This window comes from Rhododendron vialii, chromosome 3a, assembly GCF_030253575.1.
Source record: "Rhododendron vialii isolate Sample 1 chromosome 3a, ASM3025357v1".
Lineage (NCBI taxonomy): Eukaryota > Viridiplantae > Streptophyta > Magnoliopsida > Ericales > Ericaceae > Rhododendron > Rhododendron vialii.
In genome coordinates, this window is record NC_080559.1 from 4,233,156 (window position 1) to 4,253,237 (window position 20,082).

At 37.8% G+C, this 20,082-nt stretch overlaps 2 protein-coding genes across 4 annotated transcripts in view; one reads left to right on the forward strand and one right to left on the reverse strand.

The window, feature by feature from the left end:
* LOC131318648 (disease resistance protein RGA2-like) overlaps positions 1 to 11,172 on the forward strand; it is a 31,285-nt gene extending 20,113 nt beyond the window's left edge. The window contains exons 2-3 of the mRNA XM_058348564.1: positions 8,502 to 9,207; positions 10,165 to 11,172. Of these exons, the coding sequence (XP_058204547.1) occupies positions 8,600 to 9,207; positions 10,165 to 10,771 (1,215 nt within the window). The 5' untranslated portion in view covers positions 8,502 to 8,599 and the 3' untranslated portion in view covers positions 10,772 to 11,172. The remainder of the gene's footprint in view (positions 1 to 8,501; positions 9,208 to 10,164) is intronic.
* Positions 1,156 to 5,584, reverse strand: LOC131318640 (putative disease resistance protein RGA4). Of its 3 annotated transcripts, none has more exons than XM_058348547.1 (4): positions 4,256 to 5,584; positions 2,203 to 3,680; positions 1,521 to 1,597; positions 1,156 to 1,410 (listed from the first exon to the last, which is right to left on the reverse strand). In XM_058348547.1, exons 1-4 carry the CDS (start codon positions 5,343 to 5,345, stop codon positions 1,359 to 1,361), a joined length of 2,697 nt encoding a protein of 898 aa, XP_058204530.1. In that variant the 5' UTR covers positions 5,346 to 5,584; the 3' UTR covers positions 1,156 to 1,358. The 3 variants fall into 3 exon arrangements, with proteins under 3 accessions (XP_058204530.1, XP_058204529.1, XP_058204531.1); XM_058348546.1 differs by having other exon boundaries at positions 1,521 to 1,615; XM_058348548.1 differs by lacking the exon at positions 1,521 to 1,597.
* Positions 11,173 to 20,082: the final 8,910 nt, after the last annotated feature.

Here is a 20,082-nt window from a genome sequence, read left to right on the forward strand (position 1 = left end):
AGATATTTAATTCTACGACTTTCTTAGAATTAATCAACGAGAGCACTATAGTCAAAATTTAATTATGACCATCTAATATAAAATGATCAGAAAACTAAAATTTTTTCACCGGTTCAAACGGATTGAAATTTACAATACTTAATTTTTCAACTTTTTTAGACAGTTTAAACTATCATAAAAATATTTTTTTTTCCGTTTTACATTATTTCACTATCAATATTAGGCTCGTTTGATAGGTTTCGTTGAGTATATTTCAAAAATATATAATTTATTTAAAAAAATAAGTGAAAAAAAAGTTATTAATATTTACAATTTTATAAAAAATAAAATAAGTGAGATAGAGAAATGGGTGAGAGAGAGAATGCAAGTGGATGGGGTAAAATGGGGAATTCCCCACGCCCGGTGTCAGACCCCCCCTGACACGGGGGGTGATTAACAGCACTCGTTTTGAAACGAGAAGATGCAGAGTGGGGAAGAGGAATGGAGAGAGAGAGAGGAGTGGGTTGGATAAATTGGGTGGAAGCGGATCAAAAAAAAAAAAAGGGTGGAACGCTATAATAGAATTAATGAAACGCTGTAGTTTCACTTTTGCTTCTCTCCGTGTCTTTCAAGAGCAGGAACGCTATTATTGTCTCTCTACAATAGCATTTATAAAAAAACGCTATTAAATTATGTTATGAAAACCTCTATTTGTTGGGCTACATAATCCTTTACTAACGAAAAACAAAAGATCGATATCCGAACAATTTAAATGACGAAATTGTATTCTAACATGTTCTGCAGGATCTGAAAATGGGAAGATGTTAGATATCATTTTGGCTCCGTACTCCACAGGTAACGGGTTTCTTTTTCTTGGAAGAGACTGTGTTTGGTTTGTAATTTTGAGATTTATTTTTGAGATAAAAAAGTTCTATAGATTTACATATTTTTTGGTCTTTAGAAAACTTTTTTAATATTTTGACAAACTTTTTTATTTTTTAAATAGATGTACGTTATGTACATCCAAAAAGTATAAAAAAAGTATTAAAAAAATTGACAAAAAATCACTAAAAACTAAAAAACAACGAAATAGTCAAAAGTTTTGGAGAGATTAATTCTGAGATAAGAACCAAACAAAGTGAATCACTTTCACTCACCCAAACTCCAAATGTATACCCAAAACCCCTCTTCAATTAGTTTCTCTCTCAAATGCTTATTAGAATGGCTTATTTTACAGAGGTATTTATAGAGCGGAAGGGAAAATTACAAAAGATTTCCAAAAGTCAGTATGGAAGCTTTGCTTCATCTCTTTGGAATTAAGCCACACTCAATTTCCACGTGATGAAATCTCCAACACATTCTTCATCGTCTTTAGGTGCTTAGGTATCCACCGTAAGTCTTTCATCTTTCGAAGACGAACCAAGCAATAACCTGTACATTTATTTTCCAAAGCGAAAAAGGTAAAAAGAGAGCCGATGAACCAAATTAACCAAAGAGAAATTGGAAGGCTATGTATAAGTATTCTTAAAAGAGAACCGCACCCCTGAAAACGCAAGCGAAATCCAGAAAATTCGGAAACTGATGGTAACTCAGAGAGCTCAATCTCGTCTCTAAAAGCCTGGTCAAAAAATGATCTCTGTAATGAAACAAGTTTAGGATATCAAAAAAATTATGGGTTAGTGATGTATTTTTAACTAAATTAGGGCTTTAACATCAATTTGTTTTCCCCGCAGAGTGGCATCATGCCTAGCTCATTTAGTCTTCCTTCACAGATAAAATGGGCATACTTAAAATTAACTGTGATAGCAAGAGTAAGCTTGCGGACTTCAACCCTTCCCCAAACCCCGTATACACAAAAACTTTGTGCACTAGGTTCGCCCTTTAGTAACTCTAATAGCAAAGTTATAAGATTCTAGATCACACGTGGGGTGGTAGCTTGGTTTTGATTACAAGCGTAGACCTAGTAGAGTGACATTTTTCCTGTCTAATAATTGAGAATTTTTTATGGAATACGACCTGCACTATTAGCAGTAAATATTTTGTTGCTCCCTATTCTAGCTCCTGAATTGCAGAACTCTTTTCATTTGATTTGGCAACGCGACCTTCGATGATTCTTCTACAAGCATTCTTTTATTTATGTGGATATGTATATATGCGAAACAGACTTTTCACATTAGGAATGAATCAATGGAAGCATTTTGACAAGGCAGGTAGAGAAGGTACCTTCATATGATAACTCTGTTGGATACAACTGTCAGGGACATGCGCAATCTTAGGCCAATCCTCTCCTATCCCTTCTTCACATCTTCTACTCAAGTGGAAGCAGTCCACAATACGCAAACGCCGTAGTGCAGCAAGACGTTGCATCCCTTGTGGTAGCGACATACGATTATGACAATGGCGGATTTCAAGTACTTGAAGTGATCCGAGATTCGGGAGGACGGACTCTGATAAGGTTGTCAAATTCTTACAAAACGAGAGATGTAAGTGATTCAGTGTATCAGCAGAATCATTAAGCCCCTTGGGCAAACTCACCAACTTAGGGAGACCATTTAGTACTAACTTCTTCAGGCTTTTCAGCCCTTTCAAATCGTACTCTTCCGAGAGTTCAAGATTTTGACAGTAACGAATTTCTAAATGCTTGAGAGACGTGAGGTGTTTAACGCCAGACAGCAAAGAAGTCAGTTTTGGACAGCCCCATATGACCAATTCCCGGAGGCAAGTGAGGTTTTGTATACCATCACCCAAAGACCTCAATTCACCGTTAACAAGCAGTAGAAATATCCGAAGAGAAGTTAATCCACCAATCCCTTTCTCTGGTAAACATGTCAAGTTAGATGATAAGCACAAGAACCGAAGGTTAATTAGGTTGCCAAAATCTTCAGGCAGTTGATCAAGTGTTGATCCGTAGAGATCCAAATACTGCAAGTTTAATAGCTTGCAAAGAGATCTAGGGAGTTTTTCAACGTCAGAACAAGTGAGGTACCTTAAATGGTCCAAATTTCCTATCTCCTTGGGCAAGACATGTATATCCCTATTTCTAGGGTAGAAGTTTAAACCTCTATGACCGAAGTTCAACACTCGTAAGCATCTAAAACCTGGAATTGCTTCTTCGACAGATGATCCAAAATTGGGCCCTGTCTCACTTGGTAAAAACATGGTCCGCAACTTCTTTGCTTTGATCAAATGTTTTGGGAATTCGGTATATAGACTCGAATCAAATGACACATGCCGAACCCTCTCAGGAATTACCACAATATTTTCCCCTTTCACAGTCAATCGTTCATTACCAGCCACATATTGTGCAAGATCGTGAACAAGATCATGCATTTTATAGCGATCGTGAGCAAGATCACTGTCAGGTTGAAGAAAGGACCTTCTTGCCAGCTCTTCTATGTACTCTTCACCTATATCTTCTAATTCTTCATCCTTGTCTGAGGACTGTATGAATCCATGGGCCATCCAACCATATATTAACTCTTGTTTGAAAATTATCTGATCTTTCACAAATAACGAACAATAGGCAAAGCATTGTTTTAAGTACGAGGGCATTTGGTCATAACTCAACCTGAGAATCGGTAGGATATCATTCTCATTTTTTACAAGAGACCAAATCTCATTGTTCCTCACAAAAAACCAATCACGATCATTTGTTTTCATGAACAACATCGCTCCTAAGGTTCTTGCTGCAAGAGGTACACCTCCACATAGGCCTGTCAATGGACCGGATCCGATCCGGATCCGATCCGAAAAATCCGATCCGGATCCGGATCCGAATCCGATAACATCGATCCGATAATCCGATAATCCGGATCCGGTAATTCAATACGGATCCGGGTCGGATCCGGATCGGATCGGATTAAATCCGTTATCAATCCGAATCCGAACTTTATTTTTTTTTAAAATTTTAATTTTTTTTAAAAAAATAGTAAAATTTTTATTTTGAAAAAAAAAATGTTTAAGAAGTTGTATTTTTATTTTTATTTTTTATTTTAAATTTTTTAAATTTTTTTTCCGAAAATAATTTTTTTTTGAAAAAAAAAATTGTATTTTTTTGAAAAAAATATTTTTTTTTGGCTAAAATTTTTGAAGTAAAAAAAGTTTCCGGATCGGATTCGGATTTTCGGATCGGATCCGGATTTTTCGGATTCGGATCCGGATTTTCACTATCGGATTTGAGTCTTATCGGATCCGGATCGGATTGTGTCTTATCGGATTCGGATCCGGATCCGGATCTGTCGGATCCGGATCGGATCCGGCCCATTGACAGGCCTACCTCCACACTTCTTCACTATTTCTCTACCAATGTTAACTAGGTTCTGATGCTTATTCTCTTCTCCTTCTTCAAATGCCCATTTCACCAATATACGTAAACAATCTTCATCTGAAAGACCTTCCAGCTCATATGGTTCCATGGTGCGGACAATTGAAGCAACCATTTTACTCCGCGTGGTTACCAGAATTCTGCTCCCACTCGCTCCCACAGCAAACAAATCTTGCAATTTTTTCCATTGTACGCGGTTCTCATTCCATACATCATCCAGAACGAGGAAAAACTTGTTGTCACTTAACACTCGCCGAACACGAATTTGTAAATGCTCAATTCCTTCATTGTTGCAGCCATTGTCCCCTACCACTTCCAACAGTTTAATCAAGATTCTTTTCATATCAAAATCATCAGAGACACAAACCCACATTTTTGTGCTAAAATGGTTTTGAATCCTATCATCGTTGTAAACCAGTTGTGCAAGTGTGGTTTTTCCTAGACCCCCCATTCCCACTATGGGAATGATGTGAAAATTGTTATCATCACTAGAGGACAATAACAATTTTATTAAAGCTTCTTTGTCAGTATCTCTTCCGGTAACCTCCGGAATATGCACAAGGGAGGAGGTATCATCCCTTCTTTTGATCTCAATTGGCCTTTCTGCTACTTTCACAACAAACTTAAAATCTCGCATCTCCGCAACAATCTCATCAAGCCTCTCGGCGATATCCTTAATGTTTCGACCCAAAACATAATGAAATGCCAGTGTATTTGAGCTTGTGAAGAAATAGCATACCTCTCTCACCATGCTCTTGTGAGTTTTCATTTGCCTTCTCAAAGTCTCGGTTGCGACTTCATCCAACAAGTCATCAGCATCGTAAAATACAAGTTTAAGCCTTTGTAGCCAGCCCTTTACAGCTGGGTTTCTCATCTGCTCCTCTTCTGCACTCAGAAGAACATTTCTGATGGTGGAGATCTTGTTCTCCAGCTTCCTCAGCTCCTTTTTTACTCCCCACGCTAATCCAACCTGTTGGAGGGCAGTTGACCCCAATTTCAACAAGATCTCTTTGGCAAGGTTGAATAGAACTACTTCTGCCATACCTTACTTAGCTGGATATTGGCGTGGAAGTTAATTGGCTGCAAGAGAAAATTGGTTAATTGAAAATAAGAGAATGATCTGGTTGTTTGGTAGATAAGAATCGGCATATGCTTTCAAAATGAATATATGAATTGGGAAAGTTGAAGGAAACTGACTTGGTCAACTTTGCATAGGTTTTCACCAGGTAAAATCTTTGGCTGTGAATACGATGCATAGTCAATGTAGAGGAATATTCAATTGCGCTGGCCCAACGGCAAGGGGAAAAAAAAAAAAAAACCAAAATACCCTTGTGTAGAAGCAACTTGCTTGGGGAAAATTCCAGATACTTGTATCGTTTTGACCAATTCTGTATATGCAACTTGCTTGGGGAAAATCCCAGATACTTTGTATCGTTTTGACCAATTCGTAATAAGTTAAGTGGCAAGACTCAAATTAGTTCCAACACCTTTCGCAAGACAAATTGAGACCCACAATTTGTGCAATTTTCTGTATTAGTAGAATTTTTTTTTTCTTTTTCTTTTTGGTAATGCAGCATGTCCCTGATCAACTTCCGCATACCTCTAACTAATCCCTAAGGCCCTTTTTATAATCGTTTCACAAGCTTACGTATGGGGGTAAGGCGGCCCCAATAATTGCCGACACGAGGAATCTAACCTGAGACCTTAAGAGGAAATAAACTCTTAAGTCAAAGGACAAGACCACCGGGCCAAACCTTGGGGTAGAACTGTTAGTAGTATTTTTTGAAACTTCAGTTTGTTTCCAATTCTGTGCCATGAAAAAATTCCAAGAATTAGCATGTGGATTTCCAGTCAGGTTCTGAATTCTCCTAACAATTTCAAGAAACGTGAAATCACATGAATCCATGACATGAGGCATACTATGGAGTATGGATATTGGAAAACTATTTTCCAAAAAAAAAGAAAGAAGAAGAGAGTTTTCCATGTAGAATTCCCACAATGAAATCAACATATTAGCCACCACATGATGAGCTGCACTATTGGAGATTCTCATAGCAGAACTGAAAGTACAGGTAATGCAGGACCTGAAACCACGTTGTTCGACCTTGTATATGTCGAATAATCGCTGCAACTTTTAGCGAAGTTATCATCTGGTTGTTAATGATGTTCACCACTTGCTTCGAGTCACCATCATGAACCACCGAAGACTGTCCCAGTTCTTGGCCCAGATTTATACACTCCCTTGCTACATAAAGCTTTTCAGATATTACCAGATTTTGCGGCAATAAACCTTCCTCCAGAGTCCAGAGTCCACAACAACAATGCCATACCCACCCGACTGCTGTGTTTGTTGAAAACTCAATCAAAATTGAGATTGGACTGAGCCTTCCAACAGCCTTGTCCACACGATTCAATCTCCCACTGCTGCTGCTCCAAAATTTGGCCGTTCCAACTGCAAATCATAGTCAGCTTGCCAGTATTCATCAATGTCGCGGTCAGCCAGTTGCCACCCAAACAGGGAAGACGCATGCAACCCGTAAAATGCACCTTGTTACGGCTTTTCCATAGGCCAATGCCTCCTTCATCCCATTGTGACTTGAATGTGCCCATGAAGCACATGACTCAGATCACATTGATTGAATGATCGATACTGATGACTGCTGCCTGCCAGCACACTGTAAAGAGGACAACTCCCAAACACGTGTTAGGGGAATCTGGATGAGCCACGCACAAAAGACACCTCTTAAGTCTTATTCACATCCATCTTCCTTTTCTTCAAGACCATTTTCCCATTTGCCAATGTAACGATGTTATCAACGACCATCTTCTTAGTCTTATCCACTTCTTCTGAAGTCTTAAGGCTCATCCACGGCCATCTTGTCACCCACAGGAATAACACATTCCCCATTAACCAATACAACGATATCACCAATCCAATTAATTAACCAGAGATATACAGGTTTCAACCTTACAAAAAATAAACATGATATAAGAATGAACAGAATTATGTTGTGAAGGTAAATACGCAGTGGTGAAAGAATAAAAGCAACTTGAAATCATAAACATCCGCAGTTGTTTGCGTAAAGATGTATTTACATATTTAGTACTCTATATGAGGTCTCAGGGTCATGATAATCACTCATACGTAATACTTGCCACGAGAACATAGTGTTTTGTGGCTTCCACACACTGCCTTCCAATTCACACTCTTTTTTTGATATTCATTCTTTTTTTTTTTCTTTTAGGAAAAAATATACACACTTTCAACATTAACAGAACAAAAAACAAGGAGGGTGAACATTAAAATAGAGAGTGTGAGAATCACTCTCCCTAGAATATATAAAAAATATTATAATTTATAATAGTAGGTAGAATTAGATGTCTCCACGACGCTGCCCACCGTTTACTTCAGAATTAAAAACAGAAACCAACCAAACTTTCTTTTTCCTTCCTTCCTCTATTTTTTTAATTTTAAACTTTGAAGGTCGATGCAAGGTTACTGTCAATGAAGCATTTTCCTTCTGCTTTCCAATGGCATTATTTCAAGGCAAATCATATTACTATTTCTATCCACCATAGAAGAGCAACAAACAGTAATTCTTTCTCTCATGATCTAAATCTGCTCAATTACCTTCTACATTCCTAGTAGCCAGGGAAATATGGCAGCAGAAAAAATTCTCTCAGGTGTTGCAGCAAATGTTTTGTCGTGTCTGGGGTCCTATGCAATTCAAGAGATTGGATTAGCATGGGGTTTCAAAAAAGATCTGAGAAAGATGGAAATCATGGTCTCCACTATAAAAAATGTTCTTTTGGATGCACAAGAGCGGCAAATGAGCAGCCGTGCTGTGAAAGAATGGCTATAAAAGCTCGAACTCATACTTTATGATGCTTCTGACTTGTTGGATGAGGTTGCAACGGAGACTAAGACAACGCAATTGGAAAGTCAGAATAGCTTGGTGAGAAAGGTACACTACTTCTTTACAAGCTCAAATCCACTTGTATTTCGATATGTCGTGGGGCGTAAGATGAGGGATATTGGGAAGAGGCTAGATGAAATTGTTTTGCAGATGAATGCTTTTAAGTTTGTTATGAAACTAGTTGAAAGGCCAATTCAGATCAATAGCAGGGAAGAAACCTTCTCCTTTGCGAATACTCCGACGTTTATCGGAAGAGATGCTGACAAAGAAAAATAAGTAAGGTTGTTATTGTCCCCTGGTGATGAGGAGAATGTTGCCATCATTCCCATAGGGGGAATGGGAGGTCTGGGGAAGACCACACTTGCACAATTGGTATACAATGACGATAGGATTCAGAAACATTTCACCAAAAGATTGTGGGTCTGTATTTCTAATGATTTTGATGCATGTCAAAAGAATCCTAATTAAATTATTGCAAGCGGGTGATCCCAATGGGGACGCTAGTTATAGTAGCGAAGGACTTGAGCAGTTGCAAAACCGAGCTAGAAATGTGTTATGCGAAGATAAGTTTGTCCTTTTTCTGGACGACATCTGGAATGAGGACCGTGTAGTGTGGAAAAAATTGGAGAATTTGTTAATAACGCAAGGGAGAGGAAGCAAAATTGTTGTAACCACACGTAGTAAGAAGGTTGCTTTAATTGTCAGAACGAGCACCGTGAAACCATATGAACTTAGAGGTCTTTCAGACGATGAATGTTTACATATATTGGTGAAATGGGCATTTAAAGAAGGGGGTGAGAGTAAGCATCCGAACCTAGTCAACATCGCTAGAGAAATAGAGAAAAAGTGTGGAGGTGTACCTCTTGCGGCGAGGACCTTAGGAGCATTATTGTTTTCTAAAATAAATGAGCATGATTGGTCGTCCGTGAGGGACAGTGAAATGTGGGCTATTGTACAAAAGGAGAATGATGTCTTACCGATATTGAGGTTGTTGGGAGTTCGTCCGATGCATCGACCCACGACCGCGTGCTCAAGGCCCAATTTGTATGGGAGTAACGGCAAAGAGTCCACCACATTACTTGAGCCCAATATAAATTGAATGACCCATATCCACTTAAAAGGTTAAGCCTTATAAGTGGTGAGCCATCCAATTGTATATTAAGGTCCAACTCTTTTTCTGTTTATCCAATGTGGGACTCAACGTTCACACATGTTCTAACAAATCTCTCCCTCATGTGTGAACCGAAAATTGGGCCTTAACCTCTTTATGCATCCAAGCTCCCCATTGATTCTGATCTAATACTCTCAACCCTATCTCCTGAACTAGGCTTATTCTGCACTCACTCAATCGATTCAGAGTCATCTCAATTGAGAGCCAACGTGCCTAGTCACCGACACCAACGTGCTCATTCACTAGCACCATGCTCCTCGACGAGTCAACTCCATCGACAATGAGCCATCCAATACAGCACTCCAACATCGAGCCACCTTGCTTCATCGGGAGTCACCTTTTGGACTTTATACCGCTCCACGAGTGTCTTCTGTGCAAACCCATTCAATGGTGCGCTGAGAGTCTTCCCATAGATCGTCAACCAACGGCTCTGATACCATTTGTTTATACCGCTCCACGAGTGTCTTCTGTGCAAACCCATTCAATGGTGCACTGAGAGTCTTCCCATAGATCGTCAACCAACGGCTCTGATACCATTTGTTGGGAGTTCATCCAATGCATCGACCCGCGACTGCGTACTCAAGGCTCAATTTGTATGGGAGCAACGGCAAAGAGTCCACCACGTTACTTGGGCCCAATATAAATTGAATGACCCATATCCACTTAAAATGCTAAGCCTTATAAGTGGTGAGCCATCTAATTGTATATTAAGGTCCAACTCTTTTTCTGTTTATCTAATGTGGGACTCAACGTTCACACATGTTCTAACAGAGGTTGAGTTATGACCAAATGCCATCATATTTAAAACCCTGCTTTCAATATTGTTCATTGTTTGAGAAAGTTGAAGACATTTATGGAAGGAAGTTGATTTACGCTTGGATTGCCCTAGGGTATGTCCAATGCTTAGACCCGAATGAAGAATTAGAGGACATAGGTGAAGGATATATTCTTGAGCTTGTAAGGAGGTCCTTTCTTGAACTACATTATAGCATCTTTCCTATTCCAGTTAGAAGGGAGACGCATAAAATGCATGATCTTGTTCACGACCTAGCACAATATGTGCCTGGTAATGAATGCTTGACCATTAAAGGGGCTATTCCCGAGGCAATTCCTGATACAATTCGCCACGTATCATTCGGTTCAAATACATATTGCACATTTCCAAGACCTTTGATGGAAGCCAAGAAGTTGCGGACCATTTTCTACCCAGTGAAAATAGGGCCCACGTTTGGATCATCTATTGAGCCAGAAATCGCAAGTTTTGGATGCTTACGTGTGCTAGACGGACGGGATTTTGACGACAGCATTTCCTTGCCAGAAAATATAGGGAAATTGAAGCTGTTAAGGTATATTAGTAGAGCTAACAATCTCCCAAAATAGCATTGCAAGCTATTAAGCTTGCAGTACTTGAAACTCTCTGAGTCACGGGTCGACAAATTGCCGGTAGATTTCTGGAAACTAATTAACCTGCTGTTTTTGTGCTTGTCAACGACATCGACTTGCCTTCCGAAAAAAGGAATCAGTAGGTTAACTTCTCTCCGAATGCTGTTCATTTTCAGTTGTTTTCAATTTGACGTCTTTGGGTGAAGGGATAGAACGTCTCTCTTCTCTCCGGGAATTGGCCATAATGCGCTGTTATAAGCTGGTTTCGTTGCCAGCTGGCTTAAGGCACCTCACTCCCCTCGAGGTTTTGGCAATTCATAGCTGTGAAAGCTTTAATTTCTAGGATGACGACGATATTAAGGGGCTTACAAGCCTTAATACACTAAGTCTAAAAGATCTCAGAGGGTTGGTGAGTTTGCCCATGGGGCTTCAGGATGCTGCTGCTACACTCACTCATTTGGATATTCTAGAGTGTTCGAACTTTACTTCACCATCAGAGTCCGTCCTCCCAAATATCCTATCACTTCAATCACTTTTGATCGGGGAATTCATAAGGTTGAGTCCCTGCCAGAAGGGATGCAAAGCCTCACTAAGCAACTGAATTTAACTATTTACAGTTACAATCTCAACACCAGCAGTTATCGTGAAGGTGGAGAGGATTGGCCGGAGATCGCCCACATACCTAGAATTCAAATTGTTGATAACACCTACTCGGAGCATTCCAGTCCCGACACAATCAATCACTGGTATATTCACTCATTTGTATATTCTCTGTTTTGTAAAAGTATATCTCTTCTACTTCCATAACATCTTCCACTTTAATTTTACAAGCCACCTGCAGCTAAAGCACTCGTATTTCTGAAAGTTGAGCATCAAATATCCTTGCACGTATCACACACACAATGGAAAACAAAACTAATGCCTCATGTGTACTAGACTCTGATGAATAGCGTAATCATGGTAATAATCGAAATCCAGTCAGCTACGAATATGGCATATCTAGTTTTTTTTGTTTATGCCATTATGATTTTGCTCTCTGATTCTGTTTTTTTACAGTTGGCAAATATGAAGGGCTTGGTAAGGTACGCGTTGTCTCTCTTCTTGTGTGTAGTCGAGTCTTTTGGATTCCTTGAGCTTTGGTGTTGCTGCTGGTGTGCTTGGTGCGCGTGTTGCGGTTCTGGCTTCCATTTTCATGATAGTTGTTCGATTCATTTGGCGGTGCTTGCTCTGTTGTGATGTTTGTTTTGTGATTCCACATGATGGCAATTGGTTATTTCACTTTGTTTGGTGAACTACGGATTATAAAATTCGTGTATGCTTTTTGTTTTCTTAATTTGATGACTTGAACGACTATGCTCTTGTGAAGTGGTTGAATATATCTGTGACAAGGGGTATCTGTAGTACGATAATGCACTACGTGGTGTAGTGTGCCTCAGTATGCTTTACCGAGTTCTTATCATCATGATGATCCGAACCCCTTGTCCTTGAATGTGCTCATAGAGACTATTAAACTCGTTTCTAATGTCATACATCCTCAAAATCAAGGGATTGAACTTTCTAATTGGCTCTCTGCAGAACTCCAACCATCCATACTCAGTTAAGCTCACAAAGGAGCACCATTGGCACTTACCAAACCATCTAGGAAAATAATGTGGTACTGTCTTAAACGCAACATCAATCGAGATCCAATGATCCAAAGCAAACCAGAAAAGAAGATAGCACGTATAACCAATGCCCATAGCCAAAAATGCACTCTACCCTTTCTGAATACAGGACCAAAGAAATCGAGTATCGGAGAAATCAGAGAAATGAACGAGACACAGCAGAACTACAATGCTTGGTTGAGCTTTAGAGAAGATAACTAACCAAGGGAAATCCATGTAGTTCCTTTGTCAATGGCTATTGTCATTGTGCCGTTCTCTTAAATGACGAGGACACAAGCAAAAAACTGCGTCCAATTTCAATGAAGTAAAGGTGGAAATAAACGGCAAGATCTCTAAAACAAGATTTTCACGACAGCCTGCTGATATCTTGACCCAAACACTAACATAAGATGGTTGCGTTCCACCACTTTATGTCCCGCAAAAAAACTTCCTTTTTGTTAGTGGGACTCAAAGCCCATCTACTCACCGTTCAAATAAAAGAACATTAACCAATGTGGGGTTAGTTTAGCAGTCCAAACTCTCTGATGGTTAATACAAATTTCCATGGCCCCCTTATTGGAGCTAGCTAAATTAATTTCTAACACCACCCAAACATGGTGTGACTCTACCTTTGGTCCCGACAAGGTCTGGCAGGGTCATGATCACGTTCAGATAATATTGTAATGTGACAGAATAATATTCCTTCCAATAATGCTACTCACACAATAATTCAAACATAACAACTTACACAACCTTTCACATACATGTGGAGCCCACACATAATAATGTGTGTGGAGCCCACGTGTATGTGAGAGATTATGTTTTGTGTTGTGTTTGAATTGTTGTGTGAGTATCATTTTTGTATTCCTTCACAGAAGTGACGATGTACCATTAATGCACTTCTATTTTTTTAACCAAAAAAAATAGAGGTGACAATTTGGGTCCAGTAATATGGTTTTGCCCAAACCCATCCATTTATAATTAGTCCAAACCCACCCATGTTTAAATATGAGGGGAAAATAACAGCTAAGGACGTGTTTTGATAATTAATACATGCCAAGGACAAACTAAGAACATTTGTTAATGCTGAAAATGTTCTTGATGGGTATTAATTATCATCACGTCCTGGGCCGTCATTTTCCCAAATATAAGTTCTAATTGGGCTAACTTAATAAACCCACTGATTTTATGGGTTTAAGTGGGTTGGTAATGGGTCCAAAACAATTTGCTTTTAAGATTCATGGGGCACAACACAAGACTATTACCATGTCAAAAAAAAAAACACACAAGACTATTACCCAAAAACCCACTTTTAAGATTCATGGGGCACACAACACAAGAAAAAATGGCGACACATTAATTCCCCAAAAATTCGAAGAAAAATAAGTCACGGTGGGATTGTAGAAAAAAATTAGGAGAAAAGAAAATGTTAAAAAGACCAACGATTGGTTGGGCTGCTGGGAAAGGTCGCTGATGTACTCGAAAATTATAATTTGAAAGCATTACAGTAATTAGAGGCAAACATGCAGGTCTGGGCAGGTTGAAATGGGTTGCGGGTCGAATATGAGTCAAAAGTAAATGGGTTGAAACGGGTCGGGTCGAATACATGTTAAACCCAACCCAACCCAACCCCGCCCAACCCGACCTGACCCGTCCCCATCTCTTTTGTTTTTTTTGTTTATAATATTTATTTATAAAACTAATTCTCCTATATCAAAACTCAAACTTGCTAAACAAAAATACCACATATACGAACCTTTCAGAATCAATAAGAAAAAAAAACCCCAAGTCATGCCTTAAAAAAAAACACGAAATCATCTCTGGTTTTACTATTAAAATCAATGATGCTTGCACAAGAATATTGGTACAGAATATGATTAGTTTATGTATGCAGAGAGAGAGACTTACGAAGAGCCAAGGCCGCTTCTTAGGTTTGGATTAAAAAGTCAAGTGACTTATTCTTTTTTGTTTCTATTCAATTTTTTTTTTTGTATTTGCTTGTTTTGCGACAAACTTTTTACCCCTTTTAGTTCGTCTCGACGGGAGAATCGAGAAAGTAATTTTTTTTACTTTTACCCTAATATTTTTTGTAATATTCAAGATAAATCCCAAAAAACCGGTTTTAGGGCTTTATATTGGATGTTTTTAAAAATATTTGGGTAAAAGTCATAATTTTTTACTATTACAATTGGAGCGAATCAAAAATCGTAAAATACTTGTCGCAAAATAACAAACACGAAAAATGTTGAATAAGAACAAAACGAAAAAAAAGGAGGAGTTTTGGATGCTTTGACGATAAAAAAAAAAAAGGCAAAGGCAAAGTCAAATTTTAATTTTTACGCGGTGTTGCAACAAAACAGTGGTCGAATGAATTCAAGTTGTCCATCCAAGATATCACGGATTCTCAATTGTAAAGTACTGAATCAGTTTTCCAGCCCTATATCTCGCACATGGTCCATACAAGGGGCCAATAAAGGGGGAAATGGATTGTAGTGAGAGAATGAGAGAAAGACCGGAGAGAGTCGTGCGCGCGAAAATAAGTTTATAATTTTTTTTATTTTCTTTGTAACGATCTTGATTTTTGAAAAATAAAAATTTTGTTAAATATTTAAATTTTATTTTAAATACTTGAGTTTGCTTTTAAAATTTTTTTTTAATTTCTAATAATTCGTCATAATTAGATTTGAGACTAATAAAATTGAATTCCTTCACAACGGACAATCTAGTCATTTTCTAAAGACAAGTATGTTTGTAGAAGCACTTGTATATTTTCTTAGTGAGTAAAAATAAAATCTTTAAAATGTTTTTCTTGGCTAGAAATCCTACTTGGCAAGTAGAATTAGCTTCCAACCAATTAGTTAGAGAAACCTTACTATCACTTCACTTAGTTACATTTTCCTAACTCTAAATGAACCTTTTTGACCCTCTTTGAACCTTATGAACCTTTTAGACCTAGGAAGTAATCATTTCACTTTCTTGACTAGTCAATTCTTGACTTTATTTTTCATCATTACATCTTCCAAGTGTATATTTTTCCTCTTTGCCCATTGAACAATAGTTGTTAGGGTAATTTTTGTCCTTTGAGTAATAGGAGAAAGACTCGTCATAATGAGAACCTAGATTTGATTAGACATATCAAAGTCATACCTATCATCATTATCCCTTTAACTATTGGTTAATAAATGTTAGGGAAATTATTATCTCTTGGATAATGGACATTTGACTTGTCAAAGTATATATAACCATGACTAGATAAGTCATAGCCATCATTTTGCTTCCAAAAGTAGCTAACCTAGCTTTGCCATGCATGCGAACCTAGGATTATAGCCTTAAACCTAACTATTCTAGGGTTACTTTCCTAGATACATAGTTCCCATTACTCATGGATTTTGCTCCATTGTTTGGTCAAATCAAGTCTTTCAATCAAGTCATAGCCTTCCCTCACTTGTCAATCCAATATTAGGCCAAATCCTAGGTCATTATGAAGGATTTATGGCTTGTCTTGTCCTAGAAAGAGTTAACTTGTAAGGAAGAACAAAATCATGGGCTAGGTTTATGACTAAAGTAGCCTAGAATGGGTTGGCATGGTCATAAATAGACTTAAGGCTATAAGGTAGTTTGTTGGAGTGAACAATATACAAGCACACACTCGAGAGAGAGAGAGAGAGAGAGAGAGAGAGAGAGAGAGAGAGCCGGCCATGGGAGGAGAGAGAGGGAGCCAAATTTTGCTATAAATAGCACCTCCCACTCACCATTCAACTCAAACCTTCATCCTCCAACATCTCTCTCTAAGAAAACTTGTGTTCTTACTTGTTCTTGCTTAGTTCTTCCTTGTTCTTGAAGTTCTTCCTAAAATTCTTCAAGAACCTCACCCTTTCAATCCATAAAGTTTAGTAGTTTTAGTCATAAATAGTTTCGAGAGAAACCTTTTTCTTTCGAAGCTCCCGGAAGCATACCGTAGGAAGTTACTCCGCCCGATCGTCAACTTACTTTTCGTAGTCGTCACTACCGCCAAGAAGAAATGTAGAATCCATTGTTCACTAACTCCACGTATAGTGTAAAATCGTATGTTGAAAAATAGGATGTCTTTACTCTCTAGTTCAAAGTATAATATAGAGTTTTCCTTAATCGTTTCCTCTAAGTATATAAGATTATCTATTACTTATAATGTTTGGATTGTATGATAGTTAGTGAACTTGTTTTGCTAATGGTGGTATAAACATGTTGAAAAATTAACTTTTACTTCAATAAACATATGTTGATTAGAACTTGCCAAAAAGGAAGGACAGAACGGTTTTCGAAAGATATGACTTTATCGTTGATAGAAGTATTTGTATTTGATCTTTAAGATGGTTATGAGCATGCATACATGAATTGCGTGTATTACTTGTTGTGTGATAAAACATAAGTGATTTTTACTCCAAAGGCGTCCGTATATATGGCGTTATACTTTAAAAAGTGATTTAAGCATGATCAATAATATATAGTTAGATGATCTTGCTAGTTTAGTTTCAAGATTATAAAGATAGAATTATGATTATGTGTGTGAAAAGTTCTACCGTGAGTCGATGTATGAAACGAGACATGAAAATTGAAGAAGTAGAAACATGACACCTAGGGTGTGGTTAATGGAAAAATGTATTTGAAAAAGAGAAATGTTTTGGAAACTGCAATGTGGCCGGACATGGTAGCCCATTGTGTGATGTGTGGGTGTTTGTGTGCCAACGGAAATCCGGCGCGGCGGAACCATTGTGAGGATACTCGGGAGACGGGCGCGGCGGAACCGAGGTTGGGTGTGTAGCTTGGTTATCCGCGGAGAGGAGCCAATGCAAAGTTTTGTGTGCCAATGGGAACCCGGCGCGGCGGAACCATTGTGAGGATACTCGGGAGATCGGCGTGGTGGAATTGAGGTTGGGTGTGTAAAATAATGACTTTGGAAATGTTAATTTGGTACAAGAAAAATGGACACGTTTTACGAAATGATAGGTAGGAGAAACTCAGAAAACATGGACACTAACGATAGTGAATAGTGAATGTGGATGTGTCATATGCATGTAATATGTGGAAATCGTTAATATTATGTTCGAATGTTTGTAAGTTAAGGGTCAGTGGGTATGGATTATTCTATTAAGCTTTTGTAGCTCATGGTGTTACCTTTGGTAACCCTGACATATTATATTAGTGGCGACACTGGTATAATGTGTCAAACCTTATAGATGAACATGGTGAACTCTACACCTTGGAAGCTTTTGGAGCTAAGGAGCTGGTTAGGATGGAAGAGCAGGCGGAGGTGTAGTTAAGAACATTAGTTTTCCTTCTTTTGTGTAATCATGGAGATTTGCTGTAATATCGAGCCAGACAGTTTTTTCAATGAAACTGTCTATTTAACGTTCCCAAAATTAGGGGCGTTACATTCTTTCTTTTAGTTCGGCCAACACTTGTTCAATGACCAATGAACAATACCCCATGTAATGCCGCAAAAATTCCAAATTCAACGTACGATCTTATAAATACATTTGATTTTAATATATTTTTTAACAACTACAATATTATCGGACAATGAATAATTTTTCTAATTTTATCTCCAGTATTTATACTAGCTTTAATTTAAAAAATTCCGAAAATGCAGTGATTTTCCAAAAGAAGATAGTCTAGTGGATCGGGGAGCTAGACATCAGCTCTCGGGGCTAATATTGAAGACGAAAGAAGAGAGTCCAGCTTTCGGGAAATTTAATTTCCAAACCCAAGTTTGGGTCTTTTACTTCTAATCCATATTGAACTCATTTTTAACCCATATAAACCTATGTAAATATACAATATGGACGGATTGAGTTGGGTTATAAATGAGCGAATTTGGATGGGTTCAAAAATATGGGTTAGGATCGCCACCTCTAGCATTACTCATCTTTTTTTGACGAGGGAATAAAAATGAGCCATGAAGGGAAAATGGGTCGGGTCGGGTCGGATTTGGATATGACTGGACCCGTATTTGACCCAACCCATTTTAACCCGTCTATTATTGACCCAACCACCTTTGGATTCCATTGAATTCTTCTGCTCAAACTTTCCAGGTATCTTCATCAAATTCAGAAGGCTTCAAAATTTGTCTTGGAAAAGATAGACAGCCAAATGCTTTTTTCTTGTGGATCACAGAATAGCTAGTACTGAGCATTGGAAAAAAGAGCATCGAGAGAAACTTCCCCCCACTTTCATTTTTGCTTCTTCATGTTTTGCCTCATGTACAGCACAGATATATAGGTAACAGCACAGATATATAGGTAACTACTTAAAATTGGTCCTTCATTGCATTCTAACTGGTTAAAAAATTGATAACATCGTTTAATTGGTCCTTCGTTGCATTCAACCAAAGCTTTTAAAATCACATAATTTGTAAATCAAATGATTTAATCAATATAAAAGAGACACGAACTCCCGAAATAGACTAACAAATTGGGACAGACGGAATAGTATTGTCTTTTACCTTTTGGTAGAGCATACTTTGCTCAACAAAATTTCCACTCGTAGAAAGCTTCTAGCTAGCTCAATGGTAATGGCCATAGCATAGCATAATGTTCTGTGCCCGTTTCATAAGTTTATATTCCAAGTCAAGATGTTATTTCCAGCATAAATTCAGCGGGCATAAGACATCATGCATTTGACACTATTATTACGTACTCAAATTTCTTTATAGGAAAATAAAAATGCTTAAATTATTTTGTTATTTTCTGTATTAACCAAAAAATATTGCCATCAGCATTACCCATCGTGTATATATTCGGACTACTCATCTGTTAAATTATTCATCTTAAAAATTGAATTCGATTCTTAATACTTTAGCCTTGTATATTCAGGAAAGCTGAAATTGGTACACCATACAATTAGAGGATAAAATTTTACATTCATAACGGTAAGCTGAAAATTTACCTGGGAATTCCACTTAGGACCATGTTTTAATACCTATTTTTAACAATTGGAAACCAAATATAGCCTTTATTGGGCACTAACCATTTTATATTTGTTTGAGTACTGATAAATCGAGAACACTTAGGAGAGAAAAATTAAAATAACTCTCTTCCATTGTTTGGTTTGGAGAAAAAAGAGGAGAGAAAATAAAAAAATTTAGTATAGTTCACACTACCATTTGTCTCCCATTTTCTTTTATTTTCTTGTTTGCTGCTTTCCTCAAGTTTCAAATACAACACAATGTTAAGATTGCCGAAAAAAATAGAAAAAATGAGAGGTGCACGGAAAATGTACAGGTGAGTTCATGCTATATTTTTTTCTTCAGTATTTTTTTACTACAACTTACTTTTTGTACTCTTGTGTAGTTCATTGTAATTTTTGGATTAACTGATCGTCTCGATGAATGGAATCGAAAAAGCATGAAGACGTGGACCGAAATTGAAAAAAAATCATATAGGACAACAATGCAGACAAAAAATATTACTCCCTCCGTCCCTTTTTTTGTGTCCAGTATTCCATTTTGGGCTGTCCCTTAATAAGTGTCCATTTTATAAAGTTAGGGGGATAAAAGTTGGTGTATTGTCTATTTTGTCCCTAAAAGTAGATTTTATTTTGAAAAGTTAGTGAGTAAAAGTGTAATGATGATGGGTAAGTAGGGAAAGTGGAGGAAAAAGTTGATGTGAAAGGTGTAATGATAATGTC

What these genes read in the sequence shown, in the direction of transcription:
- LOC131318640 (XM_058348546.1), bottom strand. Translation starts at nt 5,345, where the DNA reads ATGGCAGAAGTAGTTCTATTCAACCTTGCCAAAGAGATCTTGTTGAAA. An exon ending in AATAGTGAAGAAGTGTGGAG is followed by an intron (nt 3,681 to 4,255) that starts GTAGGCCTGTCA and finishes GCCTATGTGGAG; the next exon opens with GTGTACCTCTTGCAGCAAGA. An exon ending in AACAGAGTTATCATATGAAG is followed by an intron (nt 1,616 to 2,202) that starts GTACCTTCTCTA and finishes GTTTCATTACAG; the next exon opens with AGATCATTTTTTGACCAGGC.